The sequence below is a fragment of the Falco naumanni genome, chromosome 14 (genome assembly GCF_017639655.2).
Source record: "Falco naumanni isolate bFalNau1 chromosome 14, bFalNau1.pat, whole genome shotgun sequence".
Classification (NCBI taxonomy): domain Eukaryota; kingdom Metazoa; phylum Chordata; class Aves; order Falconiformes; family Falconidae; genus Falco; species Falco naumanni.
In genome coordinates this window covers 10,069,602-10,084,276 of record NC_054067.1, presented here as the reverse complement: position 1 = coordinate 10,084,276, position 14,675 = coordinate 10,069,602, and the positions used below count along the sequence as shown (strand labels likewise).

At 36.6% G+C, this 14,675-nt stretch overlaps 1 protein-coding gene across 3 annotated transcripts in view; it reads left to right on the top strand.

Annotated features, from left to right (window-relative positions):
• FMR1 (FMRP translational regulator 1) overlaps window positions 1-11,181 on the top strand; it is a 31,665-nt gene extending 20,484 nt beyond the window's left edge. Inside the window, exons 11-15 of one of the 3 annotated variants that reach the window (XM_040614235.1) lie at window positions 2,310-2,396; window positions 4,351-4,546; window positions 5,824-6,003; window positions 7,360-7,442; window positions 9,293-11,181. In XM_040614235.1, coding sequence (XP_040470169.1) covers window positions 2,310-2,396; window positions 4,351-4,546; window positions 5,824-6,003; window positions 7,360-7,442; window positions 9,293-9,403 — 657 coding nt within the window. In that variant the 3' untranslated portion in view covers window positions 9,404-11,181. Of the gene's footprint in view, window positions 1-2,309; window positions 2,397-4,350; window positions 4,547-5,823; window positions 6,004-7,359; window positions 7,443-9,241 lie in introns of all 3 variants that reach the window. The other 2 variants (XM_040614236.1, XM_040614234.1) reach the window with 2 other exon arrangements.
• The last annotated feature ends 3,494 nt before the right edge of the window (window positions 11,182-14,675 follow it).

Sequence of the window (14,675 nt, the reverse complement as noted above, 5' to 3'; positions counted from 1 at the left end):
CTTTTTTTTAAAATGGATGTGATGTTTCCCTTTTTCCAGTCAGTGGGAACTTCACTTGGCTGCCACTTCTGGACTATTTGGACTTCTCAAATATGATGGATAGTGGATTTAATCACTTCGTCTTCCAGTTCCCTCAGGACCCATGGCGGCATCTCATCAGGTCCCATGGACTTGTGCACCTTCAGGTTCCTTAAATGGTCTTGAACCTGATCTTTGCCTACAGCAGGCAGTTCTTCGTTCTCCCAGTCCCTGCTTTTGCCTTCCATGACTTAGGTGGTTTGGCTGGAGCACTTGCCAGTGAAGATAAGCAAAAGAAGTCATGGAATATATCAACCTTCTCGGTATCCCAGGTAACTAGATCCCCCATTTCCTTCTAGAGAGGGCCCGTTTTCCCTAGTCTTCCCTTTTTATCACTGAAGTACCTATACAAGCTGTTCTTGTTGCCCTTGACATCCCTGGCCAGATTTAATTCTATCAGGGCTTTAGCTTTCCTAACCTGGTCCCTGGCTGCTTGGACGATTTCTCTGTATTCCTCCCAAGCCAGCTGTCCTTCCACCCTCTGTAGGCTTCCTTTTTGTGTTTGAGTTTGTCCACGAGCTTCTTGTTCATCCATGCAGGCCTCCTGGCATTTTTGTCTGACATCTTTTCGTTGGGGTGCATCGCTCCTGAGCTTGGAGGAGGTGATTTTTAAATATTAACCAGCTTTCTTGGGGCCCTCTTCCCTTGAGGGCTTTATCCCATGGTACTCTGCCAAACAGATCCCTGAAGAGACCAAAGTCAGCTCTCCTGAAGGCCAGGGTAGCGAGCTTGCTGTGTACCCTCCTTGGTGCCGTAGGATCTTGAGTCCCACTGTTTCATGGTCAATGCAGCCAAAGCTGCCCTTGAGCTTCACGTTCCCCCCCAGCCCCTCCCTGATGGCTTCTCTATCACTTGGAGAAGGAAGTTACTGTCAACACTTCCAGGAACCTCCATGTCCTATGTCCTGCTGTGTGCTCATGAATATTAAGTGTTGAGCTCTCTTAGGATTAGATGATTGTGTAATAAAGGTTTTCCTTGTTACTTGATGCAGATGTGTAAGTTTTAACAAAAGTTGTTTGTATGTGAAAGAAAAGAACACCTGAAAAGCAGAGACAAGTTACAGACTTGCCACTCTTAAGGAACCTCAGCATACTGTGTGTGTATTATTTCTTAAGATAATTTGTGTCTCATATCACTTCACTTTTGTGAATAAACAGTCCTTTGTTTTGTGTAAAATACCTTTTACCTTGTAAAGAGTATAGGTACAGTGAAAACTAAAGGTGTCTTTAGAGGTCATGAGATACCAAAACAAAATTTAAGTTATTCAGTAGGTGTAGCCAAGCTCAGGGTCTGCAATACCATAGGTTTCAGCAGCCAAGTGTCCATTAGACTTTCAGGTTGACTTCTGCAGTCCTCAGTGAAGCTTATACTACCGTGGTGATGCTGCAGCTGGTATAAGAGTCAAGTAGTTTAATGCTAGCTCATTGAGTCTGCGTGGGCTACAATCACACCTCTAAAATGCTGCATAGACATATTTTAGTGTCAGGAGTTTCGGTGTGGAAATCATCCTTGTCTGCTAAGGTTTAGCTGCTTTCAGGACTCAGGGGGGGCCTTGTAGGTAGATTTCTTAACCTGCTTTGGCCACATAAGTTACTCTTTTGATATTTTATGTCAAAGTACCATAATTTCATGTATTAGAATTTCCCACTTTACATTTTCCGGGTATTCATTGAATTGCTTAAAGTGCTTGATAAAGTAAAAGAGATGCAAGTTAGCAATTGTTACCTGAAGTACTAACTCTATTTTTTTTTGTTTACCTCGTACAATCTGGAAGATCCTCAAGAAGGATCGGGTTTTGTTTTGTGACATGGTGTTAATACAATTTACTTTGATCTTTTCTAAAAGGTTTCTTTATTGCAGTGTAGCCTAAAAGAACATAGTGTGAGAGAGTAAGCATGTGATCAGCAAAGGTGGTACTAATTTTGAAGGGAGGAAACCTGTTTTGAATTGGCTTTTTTTCCCTTGTTCAGAAAAATAAATGTTGGTATTGTGATGTGTATGATCTAAATTTTCTTACTAAAAATAAAAAGCCCTTTGCATAAAGGGAATTAGTCTACATGATCTAGTCAACATGAAAATTTAAATTTACTGTTGTCTCATTTTTTAATTCATGCTTATGCATGTTGTAAAATTTATTTTTAAGTTTTACAGTAATACAGCAATATGTTTGGTTCTCTTCAGTATTTGATGTGTAATCAATAACCATAAGACTGCTGTTAACTGTGTTTTAGGGAATGGTACCATTTGTGTTCGTGGGAACCAAGGATAGCATCACTAATGCAACTGTTCTTCTGGATTATCATCTTAATTATTTAAAGGTAAGGAATATGATGCTGCTTTACCACCAAAACTTTTCTATTCATACTTAAGATGGTAATAGTAAGATGATCAAAATTTGTTTGGGCCCCAAAGGCTGTTGAAAAACTGATGTTATAACAGGTTTGCAGTATAAAAAGGTGTGTTGTAAAAGCCATGTTGTACTAAAAGAATCATTTATCTGAAGAATGGAGGGAAACCCAATTTTTTCAGAGTGCAAAATATAAAGGAGTAAGAAAAAATTAAATCTGTTTCAAAAGATACTGACATCTTTATATACAAGGAATAGTCAGTCCCTCATGCAACTGCAAAGTAGCATGCTATGCAGACATCTTGTATACTGTGGGCATTTTATTTTAGAACTCTACAACTCTTTTCCTATAGTTAATTGAATTTCATACTTGAGAACGTTTTGTAGTAATTCAGCTTTTTATATTGTGTTTTCCTCTTGGCACCATAACTTCTCCACTAGTTTGAGGTGCTTGTTGCCTTTTATATAGGGAGCAGAAAATATCCCACATTACTGCTTTATAGTTACTTATGGTTATTATGGCTGGGTGCTCAGTCTTTAATGGCAGGGCCAGATGCTAACAGTAGGGACTGCTTTGAGTTCATTAAACTAAATATGTTCTGGCATCTTGTCTGAAACCTCCAGACCATTCATAACTCGATACATGTCCAGTCTGTGCAGTAGCTCTCATTGAGTCTTCTAGAATGCTGAGTTTTCTTTACATAGCTAAAAAACTTCTCAGTACAGGTATCAGAGGACTTAGAAGAAGAAACTATTTTGTTCCTTTACCCACTCAATAGCTATACCTTTTAACCCTGCTGGTGGAGTACTTGGATTTATCAGTGTTCTAGAGCAGAGGTAAAGCAGCTCTGCAACTTAACCTGATGGTAGTAGAGGCAGAGAAAGACCACATGAAAACTACTAGTAAAAATCAAGCTCCTTTCTTGCATGCTCGCTATTATTTCAGAAGATATTTCTGTTTTAACTACTTTGGCTGCCTTAAAAATGAGTACACAAGTCAGCGGGACCTGATGGGATGCATCTCTGAGCGCCAAGGGATCTTTTCAAAGTCCTCAGTGGACTAGGTGACCTCCGGAGGTCCCTTCCAGTATCACACTGGAACTTCCATAAATAGCATTCTCCCCGATTTATTAAAAAAAAAATATAATAAAAATGGTTGTGATTGCCACTTTTTGGTACTAATGAGACAGCATCCCAAACTGACTAAAGTACTCCCTGTGTATGAGTTGCTGTAGATAATTACTGTCTGTGTTTATCTCTTTAGTAGTTATGTGTAGTAAGAATTCTTTGTGCTGGCTGCCTTTGCCTGAGTTACAGCACTTTGCTATCTGTGCTGTTATGCTTCCCCACATCTGTGGTATTATTCATTATGATTAAGTAGAATTGAACTGCAGTGGAACCTCTAGCCCTTTTTATGAAGCAATACTTTTACATCATAATTGTTTAATGACTTTGTTATTTAAGTGTGACAATGTAAGAGGCTTGTGTTAGAATCCAGAACATTTAAATTGTGCCACTGTTGGAATGCTATAAATGGATGATACTACTGTGTTAAAAAAATAAAGGAATGTTAATTTCTGTTTAAAGAATGTTTAACTTCCTTAAGGGTAAAGATCTCATAAGTTTAATACTGAAGTATAGGTAATTGTGTTTGCTGAAAACAGTTGATCTGAGTGTTTTTCCTTGATGTATTTATTTTAAATAAACCTAAACTTGCCAACTCTGCTATGGGGAGAATCGTATTGGTAACATATGAAAGTTTTATTGGTAAACAGATTATTCTGAAAGTTGAGTTACTACTTTAGTATTAAATGGATTATTAGTTGCAGTATGTAAGCACTCTTTCTTTCCGAGAAGTGCATGTCTGTTCATTCAGATGATTAAATAGTGGTTATATATGAATTACTGTGCTTGTGTTTGTGTAGGAAGTGGACCAGCTGCGTTTGGAAAGATTGCAAATTGATGAGCAGCTTCGACAGATTGGAGCTACTTCTAGGCCACCACCAAATCGTACAGATAAGGAAAAAGGGTACATGACTGATGATGGTCCAGGACTTGGACGTGGCAGTCGACCTTACAGAAACAGAGGGCATAGCAGACGTGGTCCAGGCTATGCTTCAGGTAGGTAACCAGAAGTACACCTACAGTTTTAGGAGTGGCCTGTTTTGATTTCTTGAAAAAGACCAGTCTTGGAAACAGAGACATTAAAACAGAAATTGAGTTAATATTGAGTATTAATATTTGAAGATTATGTAGAGCTTTTAGCTGTAGAAATATTCTGAAGTAAAATGTAGTGCTTCTGTGTAATCTACACCTATTTCCGTGCAGCCTCTGTCTCTTACAGCATGTTTAAGTCTTCTACATTACAAACTCTTCAAGGCAAAGGGGTTTTTATCTATATTTTGAACAATTCCTAATAATAAAGCCTCAGTTTTCATTTGAGCCTGTAACAGGCTATCTTAATGTATTTATAAGTGAAAATACTGTGTAGCTCGATCTGTAGAACAGCTGCTTTCCTTATTAAACAAACTTTTATGTTTTTACTAGAAGAGCATAGTCACTGCAATACAGCATTTATCTTAAAACCTTGTAGAATTCGTTAATGAATAGCTTTCAGGATGTGCTTCTTCAGAGCAGTCTATTACTTCGTTATCTGTAGTGTAGGTCAGCTGGTGTTTGTCCTGACTGAAAAGCCTGTAGTATGAGCTTGGCAAGACAGTCTTGGCTTATGTTCTACATAATACAAAATTAATATTAATGTTTTAGTGCTGACACCCTTTCACTGTTTTTAGAAAATGTGAATTCACTTGGCTAATAACATGAGTTAAGGGGGGTGGGGAATGGGGAAAAGAACTAGCTTTCATCAGCAAAGGTGAGCTGTTAACTGGAAAAATTGTAATGGCTAGTTATTTTGGATTTGATAAATTTCTAGCATTCTAACTTTGTTCTCTGCTTTTGTAGTATGTTACAGGCAGTTTCTTTATGGAGTTTTTTTCTTTTCATAGAGGAGTGGTGGTGGTTAGGGGAGACAGGACAGGTTATATTCAGAACTACCAGGTTTAGAAACATAAAAGAAAGTCTGGTCTGTTGGGCTTACATTCTACTAGACTTTTACTACATTTGCGTAGTAGATTCAATAACTCATTGATAGACTGATAACACCAAGTAGTTTTAATCATGTGGCACACAATTATTTAACTTTTATGTCTGTCTTGACTTTTTGAAGTAGTAATGTGTATTACACACTTCTGTATTATGTTAGAGGTTGGAATGCAAAAAATGACAGAACTGTTCATTAACAAAAGAAGAAAAAATTTAAAATACTTTTTTCATTCTGCTGTAGTGTTTTCATGCTAAGCTACACTGGCATGTTTGGATTTTTTTTATCCTCTTGATAGGAACTAATTCTGAAGCATCAAATGCTTCTGAAACAGAATCTGATCACAGAGATGAACTTAGTGATTGGTCAGCAGCCCCAGCAGAAGAGGAGCGAGACAACTACCTTCGTAGAGGAGATGGGCGAAGGCGTGGAGGTGGTGCAAGAGGGCAAGGAGGGAGGGGTCGCGGAGGATTCAAAGGTAAGTGTAGTCTTAGTTTTTTGTAAAAGAAGTCAGTGTTGGAAACCTTAAGCTGACTCACTTCTGTCAGCCTCTTTGTTGTTAGCTGTGCTCCAGCCTCCTGGCTATCCTGGTGGCCCTCTCCTGAACTTCCTCTACTTTGTCAATCTCTTAAATTGAATATTTTTTCAGGTGTGTTAAATGTTGAGCAGAGAGGAATAATCCTTTCTTTTGACCTGCTGACCACACTCATACTAACACAACCTGTGGTGTAGTCGGTTGCCATTGTTGCAGAGCACACTTGTGTCTTAAAGTTGTCCACCAGGACAGCTCCTTTTGTGTGGAGCTGCTGCATACAGTCAGTCCACAGCATGTGATCCTGCATGGGGTTATGCTGTTGAAGCTGTGGGACTTGGGTTTCATCTTTAAAGCTAAAGAGTTTTCTGTTAGCGCATTCCTTCAGCTTGTTAAGGTGCTTGTGATTAGCAGCCGTGACGTCCAGTGTATCAAACCACTTCCCACAGGTTGGTGTCATCTGCAGAAGTGCTGAGAAGGCATTCTATCCCAGTGTCTCTTTATACAGTATATTAGGCCTCTCTTCCCTATATAAATAAGTTGGGATAACACTCGATCATTTGCTTTCCTAATAAGCATATTGACTGAAGTTTGTGGGCTGTGCCATTGCACAAGGGGGTCAAGGAATAAAGTTCTAGTTTTTCAATGGATATAGAAAAATATTTTGTAATGTCTTACTCATTCAGCTGTCCATATTCCCATCATCTTGTGTGTTAATTTTCATGCAGCAGGATTATATAAGGTTGTAACTTATGTGTTCAGTGGCAAACACCAGACAAAAATAAGATGGAAGAACTTGTACATATATTTTATAATGTGACAGTTCTTTGTATGTATTTGTTTAAATATTTTTGTCTACAATTCTGCTTATTTCTTGAACTTTTTTCTAAGTATGGGTATTGCTTAATTTAATGAGATTTTTTTTTGGAAAAAGGTAATGCGGAAATTTGAAATCTCATAAGCCATTAGAAGAAATGTGAACACGTTAAACCTTACTAAAGCTGACTGGGTTCTTCTCTCCTATGGTTAGTCATTTTGTGAGCGGTGTTTTTTCTTCAGTCAGCAGTCTCTTAAACTGTGGTGGCTTTAAACACTGTGACTTTGTGTACTTGACTAACACCTGGGAATGTTCTCTTTAGTGATTCTTGGCCCATAGTTTCAGAACTGTTCTGTTACGGAGCATATTTAATGTTTTTTAACATAAAAATTTTGAAGTAATTCCCTATTATGCTTGCATAAATTTTAAGTAAAAGTGATCATACATCCTTGTCAAACAACTTAGTTGAGTAATTCTTCCTACAGGAAATGATGAACAGTCACGAACAGATAACCGTCAGCGTAACTCAAGAGATGCAAAAGGGAGAACAGCAGATGGATCTCTTGAGGTAATTTTTCTCTTACTGAAAGTCTGCACTGTTTAGAATTGTTTATCGTGTACTGACTAATATTAGTCTTCAGTGCCACAAGCAACACAGTAGCCTTGTGGTTCCTTATTGCCCAATTCCCTAATCAGAGCTGCAGAAGTTTTGTGTCATTTTCTAACATACACACAGGTATCTCAGTATATTAAGTTGTGTAAAGATGCAATTTGTAATGTTAGTTTAGCTCTCCATTTGGTTAGAACTCTGAGCGTGAGTCCCAAGAATTTACTAACCAGCTTGACTGCAGTCTTTGTTCTTACTACCTTTTGGTTTTAGCTTTTCTTTCTTGCTGCGTTGCGTATTGTTGTCTGTCACCTATATACCTGTGGGAGGAGAGCCCTTAATGCTTTATATAAAAGTGTGTTGTAGCCAGAATCTTCAGGGAAAGAAAGATTAAACTTCAGAAACTATTTTCACTACTAAATAAAGCATTTGCAGTTGAAGGCTGTGTAGTCTAGAAAGTAAGTTAATGCACAGCAAGAAGCTGTTCAAATCATGTATTGAAATATTTTATAACCTTAAATATTTTATAGCCTTTTATAAAGATATTTCTGCAATTTTTTCAAGTATGTTTTGCTGCATAAAGTTATTCAGGCTGATATTTTATGTATATAAGTTAAGTTTCCCCACATGGGAACTGTTGTTGCTTAAAATGATAACATGCAAACCTTCTATCATCTCTTACGACATAGGGTGAGTTATGTTGGGAGGAAGAAATAATGAGCAGATGCACGCTGCTGCCTTCTGCATGGTGTTACTGGGAGTTGTGATTCTGATGGGACACTGAGATGACTCTTGGTTTGGTGTTAGAAAGCCTGTTTAAGAAAGGAGGGAGGAAAAAAAAATGGAACAGGTGAACAAATGCTTAGTTTTCCAAGTGGGAGTGCTGAACTTGAAGGTGTAATACCTGAACGCACACCTGAAATACAAACAAGTAACATGCCAAAAAATATTTTTTTTTTTATGGCCACACAACTTCTATAGTTAATCAGTAATTAACTTACAGCATTTGAAGTAGACAATGGAGAATTGTGGTACTTAAAAAGAAACTAAGGTACCTATCAACAAGTCTTTTTCTCTGTAGCTCTGAGATCTTGACAAAATGATACTATACATAAAAATAAGTACTTGCATATCGTTTAAATCTGATCAAGTCATAAAAATATACTTCAAGAAGTAAGGGCCTACCCCCTTTACAAACATAAAAATTTTGCTTTCAAAAAATTTTTTTTAAAATTTTAACCGCTTAAAAAGGCCTTAGAAGTCTCCTTGGATTAAATGAAACTTTTTTTCAGATTCAGAAGGTGGCTGAGTAGATACTTTTTTTTTGTGTGTGTGTGTTAGTATCATTTCATGGCAGCTTTCCTATGTATATTTTTTTCCCCAAAAAATGTTAGTGTACAGGTAGAAAGTTGAATTATTAAAAGTGAAATGATGTTTCAGAGTTCCATCTGCTATTAGTTCTTGAACTGTCTTGCACAAACACACTGGAAAAATTTTTTTTAGCTTCCAAGGCTAGGTAGACAGGAGATGGTTTTGGTTTTTTTTTTATTTTGGTTGGTTTAGGTGAAAAGTATTCTGCATTCTTTGAACAGAAAAGAATTCACACACTGTCCACTTTAGCTGGATACAAAAAAAGCTATAAGGGTGTATAGCTTCGGACTGTTTAATAAATAGTGTTCCTTCCAGGCCACTAAGGTAGCAAGTGCGTAAGGGGTGGATGAAAGGAGGGGAGTGCTTTATATAACTCTAACTTGTTCCAGATCAGAATTGACTGCAATAATGAAAGGAGTGTCCACACTAAAACATTACAGAATACCTCCAATGAAGGTAGTCGGCTGCGCACAGGTAAAGAACGTAATCAGAAGAAAGAGAAAACGGACAGCGCAGATGGCCAACAGCCGCTGGTGAATGGAGTACCCTAAACTGCATAAATCTGAAGTCATATTTCCTATACTGTTTCAGTAATTCCTATTCCATGTTAGAGAATCTTGTTAGGCCAAAGACAAATAGTAGGCAAGATGGCGCAGGGCATGAAATGAACATATGTTCTCTGTTAGCCTTTTTTAACATCAACAGTATGCAGTTGTTTTCAGAATAAGAAATTATTCAAATATTTACATAAAAATATCTGAATTTCCGAAAATCGCTTTCAAGTACATATTGCAATTCAAACAATGAAAGATTCTTTTTTGTTTGTTTAAAAATACTGAGCTGTGCATTGGTAAACTTTCTGTTCAGTTGTACCATTTTAACACATCGGGTCAAATTCACTGCTCAATTTCAATTTTCAGAATAAATAGTGTTTGCAGTAATCAAATTGGCTTCTGTTTTCAATCTAACTTACAAGTTCTTCATGAAATGCTATGTCGTTTTATGTCCTGTGTCAGTTCACATTCTGGTCCACCTTTTTCAATATTTTAGTGGACCCCGAAATATGTGTGATGTAACAATTGTCATTTTCATTAGCAAAAAAGTTGTATGATCTGTGCCTTTTTTATATCTTGGCAGGTAGGAATATTATATTTGGATGCAGAAATCAGGGAAGATGAGTTGGTAACACTAAATGTAAAATATATGTAGCAATCCTTGTCAGTCGTTAGTACTTTATAGACAAGTGCATGCTTTCCATAATTTTTTCCTTACATAAACATTGAGTTAGACAGTTATAAGAATAGGAAATTTATTTTGCACTGAAGATTTGGCAAATAGTGTTATTGAAAAAGGGGTGTAATTTTTTTCTTTGTAGGCAGTACAGAAGCTTTTTTTTAAAAAAAAAAATTTAAAAAAAAACTTTCCATTGTGGAAAACTAAAAAAAATTCATTGTTACTGAGGGAACAAGTGTAACGTGTTCACAAGCTAGTAATGTGTGCCTGCTATTTGGCCAGATGACCAGTTCAAAGCGCCGATGTTTTTCATCCTCCCCAAATTTTTTTTGAATTGCTTATTTTAATTCAGGGGCTGTCTCAGGAGAGGTAGGAAAAAAATCACCACATGTAATGCCCTGGAAAGTACAGATATAGTAGCTGGAAATACTGAAGGTAGAACAAAAATATGTAAGAATTACCATCTAGATTGAAGGTGTCACAAAATTTGATCCAAAGTACTGTTGTACAACAGGGAAGGGTGGGAAGTGGTGGGAGGAGACGTGCTTTCTTTTATTTCTCATCACACATTAAACTTACTGGGCAAAACTGTATAAGGACCTTCATTTTAATTCATTTTTATTCAGATTACTCCAATAGGAGAGCCACTGTTTATGTACAGAATTGTACAAACTTGACCTTGCCTCTGATGTATTTGTGAGTTTTGTTTCTTTGCTTTTTTCATTCTTTTTTTTCCTTGCATACAGGTGAGCATACTAAAAATGGCAACGAACTGCACATGATTTAACAAATATAAAAATGTCTTAAAAAGTATTGCCAAACATTAATGTTGATTTCTAGTTATTTATTTTGGGAATGTATAGTATTTGAAAACAGAAATTGGTACCTTGCACACATCATCTGTAAGCTGTTTGGTTTAAAATACTGTAGATAATTAACCAAGGTAGACTGACCTTGTAATGTAACTGCTCTTGGGCAATATTCTCTGTACATATTAGCTACAACAGATTGGATTTTATGTTGACATTTGTTTGGTTATAGTGCAATATATTTTGTATGCAAGCAGTTTCAATAAAGTTTGATCTTCCTCTGCTAACTGATGTTGATGCAATCCTTATAAATGATTGCTTTTAAAAATCTCAATTTACAAAAAATAGAAAGTAATGCGTTGTTTAGACTTTTACTGTAGCTATTGTTTATTTACACATTTTAGAAGACTTCTAAAACATTACCAGTTTTCAAAATATGGCACATAATGCTCAAGAAAACGCGATCTCCTGAAATGGTACAGTACCTGCTGAGTAGTCACACTACATGCACTACACTTCTCACATTCAGTGGTTGAGTTCACTAAGGTGCTAACTAGGTTAAATGTGAAATTACTATAAACAACAGTGTGACTAATGAGCTGCATTCAGTTTTCAAGTGCATTTTGGAATTATGACCTTTTTCAGTATTTGTGTGCTTAACATGTATCCCTTTCAATTCAAAATCCAGTGTTTTTAAATGTTAAATTTCAAGAAATTAAACTGTGAATCTAAATGTACAATTTTATTTTGAAAAGTCATGTTGTTAGAAAACTTGAAAGTGCAACAAATGTCTGATGCTTGAGTTCAGGTCCGTCCTATTGGTAACTTATAAAGTATGGTCTAATGAATTAAAATTATTTTTAAAATAAAGTTCTTTAAAAAGAGTGAGAGGTATTTGTGAATTATACCAAAGTCTAAATTCAGTAGGGTTAAGCTCAAAGCCTACGAATTAACAAATGCTTGTGAAAATGGAAAGTTTATTTCCTTTCTTTTAGTAGATGCATTTTTGTTAAAGGTGATGGGAAAGTAAGATTTTTCAGAGTTGGTATAAAACTTTATCAAGGAGCAAAAAAAATTATGCAGCTTCTTGTAAACATAGATAAAAATATCTCTTTTTTGTGAGCATTCATGAGGTCAATGGGCATACAGGTTTAGTTTCTTGAATATGTAAATTATATTATTTCTAGATGAGTTTTTTTCAGCCCTTTTTGTGTCTAATATCAAATATTGTGTACCATTCTTTCTTTCAACAATCCAGAAATGAAATTTAAGTACTGTATGATATTGAGAGTAGACTCTGTGTTCTTTGTAGGAGTACTTACTAAGTTACTTTCCTGAACTGCAGTATCTTTCTCTGCAAAACCCTGTTCTATTTAATATTAAAAGGGAATAGATTAATTGACTTCCAGTGAGTATCCTCAGTCACTTCAGGAACCCTGCTGTGTGGTTCTGGTAAGTGGCATTCTGTATTACTCTGCAAGAGGAAAGGTGGGTCTCAATTTTAATTATTTTTTTTTTTTTAATCCTGTGTACTGTTGAAAAGAGCCTGTTTCCAGTAACAGCAGACAATACCTGTGGAATAACTCAATTGAGGGGTTGGGGGAAGTCGATACTGGTTCTGGTGGCTATTTGAAAGAATTTTTTAAAAAAGTAACAAGGCTTAGCTTGATGTAGTTTCCACAGTAGTGTGTAATAAGCTTGTTAGCTGTCCCCTTGAACTTAACAGTTTTTGATCCTAAAAGACACTAGTCAAAAGAGTTTTCCAGCCATATTCACGTCCATGTAAATCAAGGTGACCAGAAGAACTTTTAATATCTTAAGTGTAAGACAGCTTTATGTGTGTTAGGAGAAGTGAAGTTAGTTCTTCTGGGTTGTTCCAAAATATGTTCGTTTGATCTGCAAAGTTCTTCTTGCCAGAGTTTCACTACGGTGAAGTGCAGTATCACTTTCACATCACAATTTTATGCTGTTTTCAGCACTGAAAGGGTTAGATTTGCTACGACGTCTCCTTACTTTTCAGCAGTATGTCTCTCACAGCAGCCTGTGGATCTTTTGCCTGCATCAGGGGATGAATCTTCTTTCTACTCCTAACAATTTTTTCAGATGTATCCCACATCTGTCATTCCTCATGTTTATGAAGAGAATCAATTTCGAACAATTTGTGGAGGTAAATAATTGATACTGAACCATGAATATGAATAATTGCCACTACTTTTTTGCGTTGTTTAAAAACTTCTTTACAATAGGCTTCAAAGTAGTAATACTCATGTGCGTATGGACTTGAGTAATACTTGAGTGCTGTATGGAAGTGGATAATAAAGACCAACAATCATAGATGATTATTTTGTGTTTATGCTGACAGTTTGTTAGGACAAGACTTTGTTTGCACTTTCTACTTTTGCACTGAATGTCAGGAACTGATTTCCAATAAAAGCAGTTAATCTAAAGCAAAAAAAAAAATATCCCATGGATGTGGTCTGTACAAATAACTAGGAACTGAACTTTTGCAGAAACGGTGTAACAGTTGTTTGGGGTGGTTTGGATTGGAGTATTGGATGTGCTTTTTTGCCTAGTGAACTTGGGTTGAGCCTTAGGTATAGACTACAGTTTGAACAAGGAGAGTTATCGGTCCTAAATTTAATAAAAGGGGAAACTAAGTGGTCAATGTAAAATGTGGGGGCAATTTTCTCAGATTCTTAGCACTCTGAGAAGTCCCGTATTTGTGCGTCAGAAATGCGTTACACTATATGCAGTGTTTACGAGAGAAACCAACGTGGAAAATCATAATGGCATATGCTTCAGAAAATTAAGAATGTTTGTTCTATATTGGACTTTTAAGTATCGCCTCATTGGTACTATTGAGAGGGTCTGTGTGTAGAACGAAACAATGAAATTGAGGATACTGTAATATTTTTTGTACTAGCAAGTTAATGCTGCATACAAATTAGGTTAAAAACTCACCCTTTAAACTTGTTACTCGAATGAAAAACACTTGCATGTGAACATGTAACTTTTTTGAATATCATTCATCTGTTCATATGGCTCTTGTAGCATTCTTTTTCTAAAACTTAACAGACTGTTTTAGGCAGTTTAACTTTTTGGAGCATTTGAGTTTACTTCAGGTTTCTGTATTTTGTAAAGCACTATTCCTAGTCTATTCGAAGACCCTTTCCTTAACGAATGGAAATGTCTTAAAGATTAGTGTCAGACTGCTTTTGCTTCAGGTGTGCAGATACTTGGTGTGAACCTGCAGGTTGAGCCTGTTACCTAATTAATTCACATTTAATGGATTATGGGGGAACTCTAATTTAAGCACTCTGGCAAACTTTGTCTGTTTCGAGAGGAGTATATTTCAGTGTCCTGAGGTATCTATTACCTGGCCTACACAATTAGTGTTTCTGTGTTGGAGACTGAAGTGTGATTGGTAGTAACGTACATTTGGTTTTAACTTGATGAATTAGAAGACTTAAAAGGCTCTTGGGAGGCTGATATTTTTTCAAATTGTGTGTAGTTTTTTTCCGACCCCTCTGCTCATGCGCTGGTCAGATCTGTACTGTTCATTCCGAGCTGTATCATAGTAACAGGGAGCCCATTGTGACACACGTGGTGTGTAACAAGCCTGTCAACTGCTGTACTCCAGACCACTGGTGGTCTTCCTGTTCCAACAGTAGCGGAGAAGCCTGCAAAAGTATGTAATGGGGAAAACTGGAATTGTCTCGGTTTCCTTTGTTTTCCCAGGAAGTGTTTTTCTCTTCCTAGTTTACCCTGGGTGGCATTAGAT